Source organism: Macaca nemestrina, chromosome 2 (assembly GCF_043159975.1).
Source record: "Macaca nemestrina isolate mMacNem1 chromosome 2, mMacNem.hap1, whole genome shotgun sequence".
In the NCBI taxonomy this organism is placed as follows: Eukaryota; Metazoa; Chordata; class Mammalia; order Primates; family Cercopithecidae; genus Macaca; species Macaca nemestrina.
In genome coordinates, this window is record NC_092126.1 from 175,329,770 (window position 1) to 175,342,759 (window position 12,990).

The 12,990-nt window shown below is 41.1% G+C and overlaps 1 protein-coding gene across 1 annotated transcript in view; it reads left to right on the forward strand.

Annotated features, from left to right (window-relative positions):
• LOC105477550 (myosin heavy chain 15) overlaps positions 1 to 12,678 on the forward strand; it is a 128,796-nt gene extending 116,118 nt beyond the window's left edge. Inside the window, exons 37-41 of the mRNA XM_024791456.2 lie at positions 2,018 to 2,188; positions 4,895 to 4,999; positions 9,194 to 9,289; positions 10,241 to 10,375; positions 12,399 to 12,678. Coding sequence (XP_024647224.1) covers positions 2,018 to 2,188; positions 4,895 to 4,999; positions 9,194 to 9,289; positions 10,241 to 10,375; positions 12,399 to 12,413 — 522 coding nt within the window. The 3' untranslated portion in view covers positions 12,414 to 12,678. The remainder of the gene's footprint in view (positions 1 to 2,017; positions 2,189 to 4,894; positions 5,000 to 9,193; positions 9,290 to 10,240; positions 10,376 to 12,398) is intronic.
• Positions 12,679 to 12,990: the final 312 nt, after the last annotated feature.

Genomic DNA, 12,990 nt, shown 5'->3' on the forward strand with positions numbered 1-12,990 from the left:
TTCCCATACAGCCAAGAGGAGGTTAGTCTGACCTCTCTGCCTCCTTGTTCTCATCTTGAAAAATTAGGCCAATTAGCCCCTCCCACTAACATACCCTGGTGATGAAAAGGAGCAGTTGAATTGCTATAAGCAAAACCTTATATATAAACAAAAGAAGCAGGAGTCTTCTTTTGTTTCGGTTAGGCCACTTTTCATTTGTGAATCAATATATCTAGTGTCTAGAAACAATTCTTTCTGTGTTTCCTTACAAAAAGCTATTTTTCCTAGGGTCTATAACAGTTTTATGATGATGATTTGGAAAGAATGCTTAATTCACTTTTTTTTTTTTTTTAAACAACCTGTACTACTGCTTGAAGAGCAAAATCAGGTTGGTAAAAAAGGGTTTCAGGGCTGCTATACTTTCTTTATTTTCCAGTTGTTGATGGCAGTGATTTTCCTAAATGATGTTGAACTCAGAGTTGGCTGCCAAACTTGGTGAACCTTTGTAGGGACTGAAAAAAGGCCACCCTCTGGGTACCTCCTGTGGGCAGATGCAGCACTTCTCTCAGAGGGCATGGTTAGCGGAAGGTACCACTGGGAGAAATATATTAGTGGAGGGGGAGGTTTGTGTGTGGCAGATTCAGCTTTGAAGGTCCCATTGCAGAGTGGGGCTCCGGCTTGGTTTCTGTCTCTGCTCACCCCTTCTCCATCAAGAGCTTTTGTGCAGCCCATCAAATGCACAACCACATGCAACAGCCCTGATCCTCCCACATGAAGGGAAGCAGATCCCCCCTGCTAAACTAGGAGACAGGACATTTGATTATATTTTATGTTAGTCATTTTAAAATTCAAAGGAGGTAAAGAGCTTGTGTCTGTATTTGCTCAAGTTATTTAACACTTGCGGAACTAAACAAAACCATTGTACCAAATCCCAACCACCTAATCATTGTAGAACCCAGCCCCCTCTAAGAATGGGCAACCATGCCTATCACTCCTCCGTTTTGTGTCAAGGCAGGTATTCTGATCTCTGATGAAAACGAGGTATGTGAAACCTTGAAGATGTTTGATGGCCAAGGGAACAAATATGTGTAACATTTAGGAAAATCCACATAGGTAGAAAGGAATAAAAATGGTGCTCCTGTTTGATAAATTTAAGCAATCGTACATTATGAAGATGCTGTCTGCTTAATCTTGCCTTGATAAGATTTTCTTGACACTGTGTTGAAAAGTGAACTCATCTCTGACCCCACCCTCCAAACCTCCTACAGTTTAACTCTGAGTCCCAACCCCACATCACGGAACGTAATTCATTCTTTGCCCTCACCATCTGCATGAAAGTCTCACACTTAAATTCTGCAGATGGTTGGTAACCTGATAGAAAAGCTTTGGCTGTGAGGGCCATGTTCTTACATTAAATGCACCTAGAGATTCTCAAAACAGTTCTTAATGATTGCATCGAGACACCAAGCCCTCGTACACATAGCCAAAGCCAAGAGCAGGCTTCACAATTAACCTTTTTCATGCCAGATTATTGGCAGTGAGAGCATCTGTTACTGCCAAATTCCTGGAGCCAAACTTGTTTGTGTAGTGAGTCACAGAATTATAGAAGTGAGATGTGAATAGATTTTTGTAGGCACTTCTCCATATCTTTCCTGGTTCATTAATGTGACACAAGTTACTTTATTCAATAATCAATCATCCCAGTACTTTATTCAATTAGAAGCCATTGCTTCAGTTGGTCATCTTTCTTTTAATACAGGTGTTGTATAATAGTGTTCATATGGTTCTTCATCTTTGGTCTGTTTCCACCACTCCTTACCCTGTTCTTTCCTGTAGCTACTGCTGTCTCTATTGCATTACTGTTAACAAACTCAAGGGTGGTAGTGGTTAGGGAGATTATCATGGGAAGAGATCACATATACAGAGGCAAGGTGCGGCAGCCAGTCAGACCAGGAACTGAAGATCATGGGTAAAAATGTTAAGATCAATTTACCGCTGCACTAGCTCAGTCCCTTTTTCACTCTCTCCCCCACCCCAGGCAGCAAACTTGTCAGAAGAACTGAAGAAGAAGCAAGATACCATTGCCCACTTGGAAAAGACGAGAGAAAATATGGAGCAGACAATTACAGACTTACAGAAAAGGCTGGCTGAAGCTGAACAGACGGCCCTGATGGGGAGTAGAAAACAAATCCAGAAACTAGAATCCAGGGTAGGAGTCTGGGTAATCATGAGGGCTTGACAGTCCCCAATTCAAGACCTCTTTGTCCTGGAATGTGACACCAGATCTGCCCCTCAACACACACACCCTTTATCACTTTTGATTTTAGCACTTTCAGATCTTTAAGAGTGTCAGATCTCAATATATGCATTCATTCTTTGCTTGACTTTGGGTGAGCACATAGGACTTTCCTTGGCCTGGATGAAATCTGACTTCCCTCCTGCTAACTAACAACACAGCCCTTCCTGCTCACCTCACCAGCTCCAGGCTCTCACTCCAAGGCTACCTGGTGTTTCCAAACACACCCCTGGCAATCTTGCTTCTGTGCCTTTGTTCCTGTTATTTCCTCTGCAGAGAATGCCCATTTTCTGACAGCCAGAGAAAGGAGAGGGAAAACAACTAAATCAATGATCAAGAAAGACTCAGAGAAGATACAGTAAGGACTGACAGAAATGATGTAGTATCTGCCTTCAGGGAGCTTAAAAACAAGTAGTAACTCATCTTGAAAATAAGATTTGTAAAATTATGGAATCCATTTTAATGACTACAGACAAGGCATATGATAAATGCTACAAGAATGGAAAGAATATTCAACTAGGATTCGATTGTTCAAAAGGGCCTCTGAAAAATAGGGTATCACATTTGCACATCTATGGTATATCCATACCATGGAATACCAATGTACATTTCGGGGACCTCCATACAGTCATACAGTGAGGGCAATGTGGAAAGCATATATCCTTTTGTTCAAGAAAGTGGGGGAAGATGAGGGTGTACACATTTGCTTGTATTTTCAAAATGAAATGGTAACAGGATAAATCAGAAAAATAAAAATGGCTATCTATAAGAGGATAACACAGAGATGACAGTCGGTCCTTCATAATGTATCTTGTTTAACTGTTTTGATTGGAAAAATCATATAAATCATTTGCATACTTTATAATTAAAAAAACAAGTTTAAGTCAAAGAAAAAAACTCAGCAGTCCCTAAAATTTTAACACCAGTGGAAGCAAATGAAGTTAATGACATATTAAATTGGGGGCATTAAACATACACAAGTAGGAATTATTCTCAGTGACCTTTAAACATAGTGTTTTGTCCATACATCCCTCAATATAAGGACAAAATAACAAGAGAATGGCTAAAACCATGCATTTATAACTTCAAAATACCAACATTTAATTGCTATTAGCAGTAAGACTGTTGTTTATCCAATGACATATATAAGAACCAAGATTTTTGGTATAAGAGAAATGGCATATAGGTATAACATTTAAAAGTATGCATTTTCCCCCTAAAAAATACACGAAACTGTTTTTTCCAACTCAATTCTAAGATTTCCAGATTTTATTTTCAATTGCTGTTTGTTCACTATTATGGCCTAGAACCAGTGATAACTCAGTAGTAATGACCAGCAATGAACTCCTTAATATCAGATAATACTAAGGAATGATGGTTAATATTCTTAAAGACACAACCATGGTGCCATCATTACCTGTTAGAATGATATCCAATAGTATTTACTGGTGGAATTACATGATGTCTAGGATTTGCTTTAGTAGAGCAGTTTTTCCCCAAGGTGTTTTAATCACTTTAATTCCCCCCAAAATTTTTAACAAGTGCTTAAAAAAAAGTAGAAGGGCCTGTGAGAGCTCACATCCTGACAGACAGAACTGTGTGTCAGGTTCCTATATGACAGGTGTCAGAAGATTGCTTTAAATGGGCTTCATCCACAAGGAAGTTGCACACTTGCTCCCCTCCCTTCACATTGCACCTCTCTGAGGAGGTACAGGAGGGAAGAATGGCTCCAGTGGGGAGTAAGAGGTGGGGTCAGATGCGCTAGGCACAGGGCACTGGCCTTTCCGTCCTCAGGAAGGCTTCTTGGAGAAGGTGGCATTGGCGTCAAGGAGAAAGCAGGAAAAGAGGATACCTGGGCAAGAGCCCCCCAGCCAGGGGGAGCAGCGAACATCAACTCCCTACTCCCTCTCCTGCCTTATTTCTCTCTGTGGCACTTGTCCCCATCAAACATAGCCTACATTTTACTTTGTTTTGTCTGTCTGCTTCCCCTCATTAGAATGTATGCTAATTCCGGGGAGAGATTTTTGTCTGTTTTGTTCACTGCTGTATCCTAGCACTGGGGTGTGGTATGTAGTAGGCACCTGCGTTGAATGAATGTTAAGCTCGTTTGTGTAATTCTAGAAGGCTGCAGGCAGTTGTCTGTGTGATAGCTCTCCCACAAAGTGGGACTGTAGGGTTGTGGGTGACATACATGTGACATAAACTCAGTGTCCGATATCTTTAGAGAGTCAGAGCTGGATGTAGAGAAAGCAGCTGAAGATTAGGTAGTATGTTGACAAAATCCTCAAGTGGGCTACACATTGCTTACTCTCTATACTTACATATACATTCATGCATACACTTTGGGTGTGATTTTGTAATTCAAGAAAAAAGCTTCTCATATCTGTGTGAATTAGCCTTTCACATATTTCAGTCTAAACAGTTCTTTTATGAATCCATAAAAGATCTTACTTTTGGTGAGAGAGTTTTCCCGAGACACTGTCCTGTCTAAGTACTACCAGAAATGGTGTGTGCATGTTCCCTTGACACTTTGCTGTCTTTCCAATGATTGTGCCAATTGGCAAATAGAAGGCCAGCCTTGCTGGCAGCATGTGGTCTGAGGTCACGTTTTGGTTGCAGGTTCGTGAACTGGAAGGTGAACTGGAGGGTGAAATCCGTCGCAGTGCAGAGGCCCAGAGGGGAGCCCGCAGACTTGAGCGATGCATCAAAGAGCTGACCTATCAGGTACTCCGGGAAACCATTCCCTGTTTGGCTGGTTGGGCGCTACCCTGCAGAAAAGTGCTCCTTCAAGCCTGAAATGGCCTTCTGGGACTCCTGCAGTTCTGTCTTCATCTTTGTTCTCCTTCAGCAGTAGACACTGACTCACCCTCCCAGAGCTCCTGTGCTATTAGTGGTTTGGATCAGTCTTTTCAGAGCTCTCTGGAAACAAAATGTGAGCGGCAAGTTGCAATTAGAAGTGAAAAGCTATTTATACCATCTGGATTTTTTCACACATAGTGTTTGCAGTGCTTTCATAAAGATGCCTTCCTGTGAGTGGCTGAGTGAGAACAATGTGTAAATGAAGTTAATGGCAGAGGCTCGGGTGGCTACCCAGCTGGCAGGTTACATGGGATGCTGACTCAATTGGAGCGGGGTGCATTTCCACTCCTATTTTCTGGTTGCACAAACACTCAAGGCCACTGAGGACACTGTTGCTAGTGCCAGGTGGAAACAAAACACTAAAGAGAGACCTCTGAAGCTTTCTGAATCTCACCTGTTGACTAACATTGGTCTCAAGCAATAATTGAAAAGAGGTGGGCAGACTTCTTACAAGTAACTAATGCATTTCTAAAGTAAAAATATCATCATTTACATTTTCACTTTCAATCATTGCTTCCTTTTTCTTTCTAATGCAGTCAACATAGATTCTCTGATGGCAGAGGCACTATATTGTTCTCCCCTCTAGGGTCTGGCATCCCCCTGTCACACAGTAGATGTGTGATTTCCATTGTTGAACACAGATGCTATAAGTCACTTTCCAGCCCTCTCACACTGCACATGATAGCTTATCCCAGCTCTCTCACACTGCACATGATAGCTTATCCTAGCTCTCTCACACTGCACATGATAGCTTATCCCAGCTCTCTCACACTGCACATGATAGCTTATTCCAATACAAAGACAAATTCATTTTAGGCACCCATTTTTACAGCTTCTTTGACAAAGCCAATGCAAGGTCTGCTTAGTACTGATTCTGGTTCCTGAGGCTGAGTTGTTAAAGATGTCAAAGTCTTCTTCCCTTGCAGCAGGAAGGATAGATAAGAAAGCACAGCACTTCAGAAGCATCATCTTGGGCTAATTAAGACGAAATGAGCTACTTGCACAGCTCTTTTATTATTAAGTGGTTCCTTTTGTAAGATGAGTTAGTCTGACACTTCTTTAGACCACGCTAGGTATATCAAAGCCACTGAGAAGTGGGCCCATGGTGTGTATGGCTAAGTAGGTAAACACCTTGGGAACTTAAAAGTTTGCTATTCTACTCTTCTTTTGAGGAGGGTGGAGAAGCCACCCGTGTTGATGGTGTGAAATGCTGCTTTAACGTCTGGATTTTTCTTTTTATTTTCCTATTGATTATTCTTATTGTTTTATTCTGTAAACAACTTCATTATAAAACAAAAAACCAAAGTTACATATTTTTTTTTTTGGTTTTCATTGTCCCAAGGAATGCATTCTTGTTCTGTTGTGCCTTACCCTTGTTTCTTCATTGTAATAATCCTAGTGTTTCTCATGTGCTAGAATGAGGTGCATTTATTAATTTCTTCCAAGTGTCTGCAGAATGCTTAGATAGGCCTATTCTCTGCCATCAGATCAGCTAATATCTATTAGGCTAGACCCTGTAAGTTTAAAAAGATATTAGAGGACACTCCACATTTCCTGGTACTTGGTTTTGAAATGTTCAAGGTTAATGCTGAGTCATTTCGATCATCAAAATAACCACCAGGACAAGGAGGCAGGGTGTTTGGTGATAGCCCATTCCTAGGTGCAATTAAAAGTGTCATTTTGAAAGGGTCACAAATATCATTTTCTTAGGAGAAGTCCTCTGGGAAGATTCTGCTACTGGAAAGGAGTCAAGTGTGGTCCCACTCCATGGCAGTTCTATGACTGGTCCCCATGCCGCATTTATCCTCTCCTTTATATCCCCCTAGCATTTGGAAACTTGTCCTATTTTCTCTCTCCAGCACCTAGAAAAATGTGCTATAAAGCAGAACATAAGATTAGGTACTTGTAGTTGCTATAGAAGGTCAAGATAGTTCCTCTGCCCCTCACTCTCCACCCACCTACTCAGTTCTACCATCAACTGCCTCCTACATCCAAGAATCTGTGTAGATATTATTTAATCTTTACACATCTAGTCAAGAATGTAGTATCATTTTTAGGGATAAGGAAATACAATCTGGTTAAGTTGCTGTGTTGAGAGGGTTCTTTAGGAACCAAATGCCAGGATAGAGTTAGATGTACAAGGGATCTATTAGAAGTGACATCTATGAAAGATGAAGATGCAAGCAAGCAGGATGGGGCAGAGACGTGAAAGGAGAGGCTGAGGGAGGAAGAGGGGATGGGAAGAGTGTCAGATGGTAGTGCAGCTCTGGGCAAGCATCCAGCACGAAGATAGCCCAGAAAGGACTCCCATGTTGGGCAGAAATGGCCAGACTCTGGTGACTTCACTGTGCCCAGCCATTGCCTGGGGGCTGCCTAGGAAGTGTGTGGCCTCAATGCTAATGCTGTGGCAGGTCCCAAAGGCACTACAGTTGGAGATTATCAGGTAACGGCACTTCTCACAGCTGAATGGCAAGTTCTTTTCTTGTTGGGAAATCTAGGACGTGCATAGCCATGGCCACCAGTTACTCAATGCCCCACAGCTTAAGATGGGAACCTAGGCCTAACATCAGTGGCTTTGCCTTCCCATATGGGAGGGACATCAGGAACATCAGCAACCACTTCTAGCTTTTTTCAGTTTTCTTCTGTGTGGCCTCCTTTACCAACAATTTACTCTCCTCTCAGTAAACTGATTGTTAGCAATTAAACTTGTGTTGATTTTATAATTTACTGTAAGCACATAATGCTACAAATTTTTTGAATTTTATAAACCTGAGAAATCGAGGGATAGGCAGATAAAAACAAAGAAGGGATTTTATTTGAACCAGACTTGTCTCAGTTCCCCAACTAGGTTCTTTCATATATATATTCATCCCTGTCTCCTGATGCTTAAAATTAGTAATTAATATCTACTTTTATATGGTACTTTAAGGTGGTGGTGTGTGTGTGGCGGGGTGCATTCCAGATGATGAGAACAGCTTAGCTAAACCTAAGGAGGACAAAGTAAGCAGGGGAGCTCTGCGGAAACAGGAGAATGTGACCTGGTTGGAGTGGGTTCGTGGTGGTGGGGGGAATGGAAGGTAAGTAGGGTGAACGTTAAAGCTGCCAAAAAAGTTCATACTTGATGGAATAGGTCAAATGGAGCCAGAAAAAAATTTTAAGCAGCAGTAGATCTTTCTTGATTAAATCAGCTTCTCCACCCTGAGCAAACTGAGGTATTTTCTGCCTTTGAAAAGTTCAATAGCTCCAGTGTGGAAATACTCCAGTTAAAGGGACATGAGGAAAGAGGGGGCAGGCAGAGCCTTATCTACCTGCCTGCCTCTAGCCTCCTCTCCCCCTGGAATACCAAAGGCTCTGTGGAGCACAGTTGAGAAACGTTATCCCACCAGATTTCCTTTCTCCAGCCCGAGGCTGGATTGTAATTGAGGCAATGAGAATAGGCACACCATGGTTCCCACAGCTTGTAGAATCTTCGTTGCTATCTCTGCTGATGTCTGCATCAGAATTCCAGAAAATTTATCTTTCTATAGTTCTATTACTCAAAACCAAGAGTCAATTAGAAAGTTCAAAGGAATAGTTGTTTTGATTGGGGAGCAATTGGTTTTCATTTTTGCATATGTGGCTTTTATAATAATGCACTTCATTCCTGCTAAAGATACAGCTTTTTATTTAGCTCGTCATCTGGAATGCACCCCCACCACCACCACCTTAAAGTAAAATATAACAGTAGATAATTCACTACTAATTTTAAGTATACAGATATAGCTTCAGGCAGATATAGCTTGGTTGAGCTGGAAAGACATTCAGACCCAAACTGAACCTAATGGGTTTAACTCCCATTTCAGCAAAGGTTGGTGGATCAGGACAAATGACCATTAGTGCTGACAGTTCTGTTTATCAATTTCTTGGAACTTGGGTGAGTTAAACCCATTGTTAAAAATCACAACTGTGAGATGATGTTTAATAAAGTCCCCTAACCCTTATTTCCCCACATGAGACTACCCCATTGTAGACTGCTGGATCCTCTGAATCACCTTCCCCATACGTGCCTATGTATTGCAGGCAGAGGAAGACAAGAAGAATCTGAGCAGGATGCAAACTCAGATGGATAAACTTCAGCTAAAAGTGCACAATTACAAGCAGCAAGTCGAGGTGGCGGTGAGTGCCTTGGGAAGTTGCAGCCTCCTGGATTTCCCAGTGTTGTTCTGATTAAGGGAGATCTGTGGCCCTGAGCTCAGCCAGCAGCTTGTCAGAGAGGGCCAGCTCAGCTTAGAGTCTGCTCATTCTCAGTTTTTTTCTCAAGTTAGAATTCTCACCCATGGCAAAAACGTGTGTGGCTTTTCCCTCCAGGAAGCCAGAGCTCTCTCCTTTACCTTTGTGGTTTCACCCAAACAGGTGCACAACAAGAAATGAGCTAGGTAAAAGCAGAGTGTCATGTAGGGAAGGCCGGTTTTGGGCAAGGTAGTCACCCTGGGGCCTCCCTCATCCCCAAACCTAGGGTAAACATAAACATGGTTCACAGTATTTGTTCTTGATGATCCTGGATATGGTTGTGGACAAAACCACCATAAATTGAAATGTACTTGCCATCCCTGGGTCAGTATCTATAACTACAGGGAATGTAATTGGTAAGTGCCATATATATTGATTTATCCCTAATATTAACTCTTGAGGGGTTTTGATCATTTCAATGATTTGGCCTAAAATACTACCTGTTCTAGCTCAAGGTCTAATAATTACCTGTTGACCCATATAATTTTAAAGACAAGCCCCCTCTACTCAGGGGTAGAATAGGATGTTAAACTCAGGACAAAACAGACAACTGTGTTTATTCCAGCACATTTTCAGTCTGCGAGAGCTCTACTGCATCCAGTTGATGAAAAGTGCCAACTAGGTTCTGAATTTCCAGGGAACAAAAGTTATAAAAAAATGGATCTTATACCTGCTAGAAAGTCTGAATCCTAATATATCATACCAAAATACGATATCCCATTCAATACTCAGAAGTTTAGATTCTTTTCACATTATTCAACTTTTTCATGTCAGAGCAGAAAAAAAAAAAACCTGACTATATAGGCATGGAGATTTCTTTTTTTATTATTTTTATAGGAAGCACAAGCCAATCAATACCTTTCCAAGTATAAGAAGCAGCAACATGAGTTGAATGAAGTGAAGGAAAGGGCAGAGGTGGCAGAATCTCAAGTCAATAAACTCAAGATTAAAGCAAGAGAGTTTGGGAAAAAGGTACGGCAGGTATTCAACTCTGTTCTAACTCTTCAATCATGTTTGTTTAGGGCTGATGTCATTGCATGGACCAGTATAACAAGAAATTTGTTTTTCTCTTTAAAAGCTTTTAAAAGATAAGAACAAAGGGTTCCAATAAAGTCTTCCCATGTTTACTAAATTATACTTGTCCAGGTAGATGAAATGCTAAGCATTTGAGTGGCATGCACATTGTATTTATACTTTTCAAATGCTTCCATGTTAACTTGCAGGATCTGAGATTGAGGGCCTGGATTCATTTGTGTAAAGTAGTCAGGAGTCCATGGAAAGAAGAGGATTTTAAAAAGCACAGATGGATCGGCTCAAAATTCGGAGTGAACTCTTTCCATAGTAGACACATACGTGACTTTGTACAATGTCAACATGGAGTCGAAGAGGGAAGATGTTTAAGATTGAGGCAGTGAAGGAAAACAAATGCAAGAGTCTTGCTTTGTAGTTCTCTGCTTTATATTCCTGATTCTGCCTGAAAACACAGAGAAAGGATCTTTTTATATCTCTTTGGTCCATGAAATGATTCTTCTAATCTAATGGTAGAGGCCATTGCCCTGATTTTACTGGTAGAGTGACAAAGAACAATGTACTGAATGTTTGGTAGGGTCAGGTAGTCTCGGCTTCCTTATTAAAATTTTCCCAGGAACACACAGTTTTTAAATGAGGTCTGGCTTTAGGAGAAAGGAATCAGAGGAGATTGGATCATGCGATATTAGCTAATAGATTGCCTGAAATCACTGAGCGTAGCTTCTGGCATACATAGGCACCATCATTTCATTTTCTTTTTAAACGTGGTGCATCACTAGCCCAATTTCTCTGTGTTTTTGGGCAGAATCAGGAATATAAAGCAGAGAAATACAAAGCAAGACTCTTTCATTTGTTTTCCTTCACTACCTCAATCTTAAACATCTTCCCTCTTCAACTCCATATTGACATGGTACAAAGTCATGTATGTGTCTACTATGGAAAGAGTGCACTCCAAATTTTGAGCTGATCCATCTGTGCTTTTTAAAATCATCTTGTTCCATGGACTCCTGATTATTTTATACAAATTTTTCCAGGCCCAAACTGAATTACTAGTAACCCTGCAAGGTAAGTTGATAGGGTTGCCAATAATATGCATAAATACAACCTTAAGGGAGGTCAAAAGCATCTCTTTTGGAGGAGAGCCTAAGAGTTGGTTATATTGAAGATACTTAGATATAAATATAAGACATATGACTCATTGAGAGACTCCAGAAATTTTTTACTGATGTCTGAATAGCTGCCTCAAGGATAAGTCCTATGTGAGAGGGCCAATTAAGAGGTTTGAACTCTGGCCCCAATTTGAGAAGTGTTGTGGCACTGGATTTAGGGTCTTCTCTGCAGAGCCCACCAGCAACCCCAGGTAATGACTTGTTTAGGGAGGTGCTTCCCATGTGCTGCAATTGCATTCAGCTGCAGGAGGTCGAAGGGCCTCCAAAACAGATGCCATGCGTTCGACTTTGTCACAGTTCTTTTCAACAAAGAACACAGTGAGTAAAGCAGAAATTGCTTTTGAGAGGCTAGAGAGGAATAGGAAATCCTTCCTTGGCAGTGCAATGACCAATTGTTTCCCCTTCACAGAAGAAAAGCCAAAAAAATCCCTCAACTGTCATACACACAAGGAAAAGGTTTGCTGAAAGAATTCTGTGTCAGGGCTGGGGAGCAAATTGGTGGTGTGGCTGCAGAATCTTTCTCCTCATGGGGTTGGCTAAAGAGGGCGCTGCCTTCACTGGCAAGACAAGGCAGGCAGAAAATTGAGAGTGACCGAGCATGCCCTTGGGGTGAATTACCAGGGTCTGCTTTCTATAATGCAGATAATTGTCTCAATTCCCTGCCTCCCTTTGAAGTTAATGAAGAGTTGGCTAAGGCCTGCTTACCTCTGGAAAGGACTCAGCTTGGTTCTGGGCATGTGTTCCACTGGTGAAAATCACAGGAAATTCACAGAACACACTGACATTCTGTTTTTCAGGTTCAAAAAGAATAGTATCCCCTGCTTTGAAAGGACAACAGCTGGAGAAGTACAAGGAAGGTGCTGTTTCATGGCCAAAAATTTAGCTTGCGTTGGAAACATTTTTTAAAAACATGTTTAAATTGCTTTTCACACCATATAAACAAGGCAATTAGAAAAATAATTAAAGGGAATATCATTGCTTCCACAGTTAATGGGGATTTTTTGATCCTCAAATGCAAGTAAACTACCTTGTAATGTTTCACATGGCAAATTAAATAAATGGAAGAACTTTTTCGATTCTGATGTTTAAAAAATGAATAAATACTTAATCCTTTGTCCATATTTCCTCTTAATGGGTAGGACTCATAGATGTCCTTAGACCAATCACGCTCCATGGGGACTAGGGCATGTTGGTGAATGGTTTTTACTGAAGTTAGGCAACTTTGACTTGATTCACCCCTACGTCTATGAATGTATATTGTGAGCTGGCAGTGGTGGAATGAAAGTCATAAAATCTCCTCAGCATTGTGATTATAAATATAGCCATAGTTAGGCAATTTGAACATGTAGGCAAAACTCTCCTAATCAACGCACATGTAGGCTATATGCT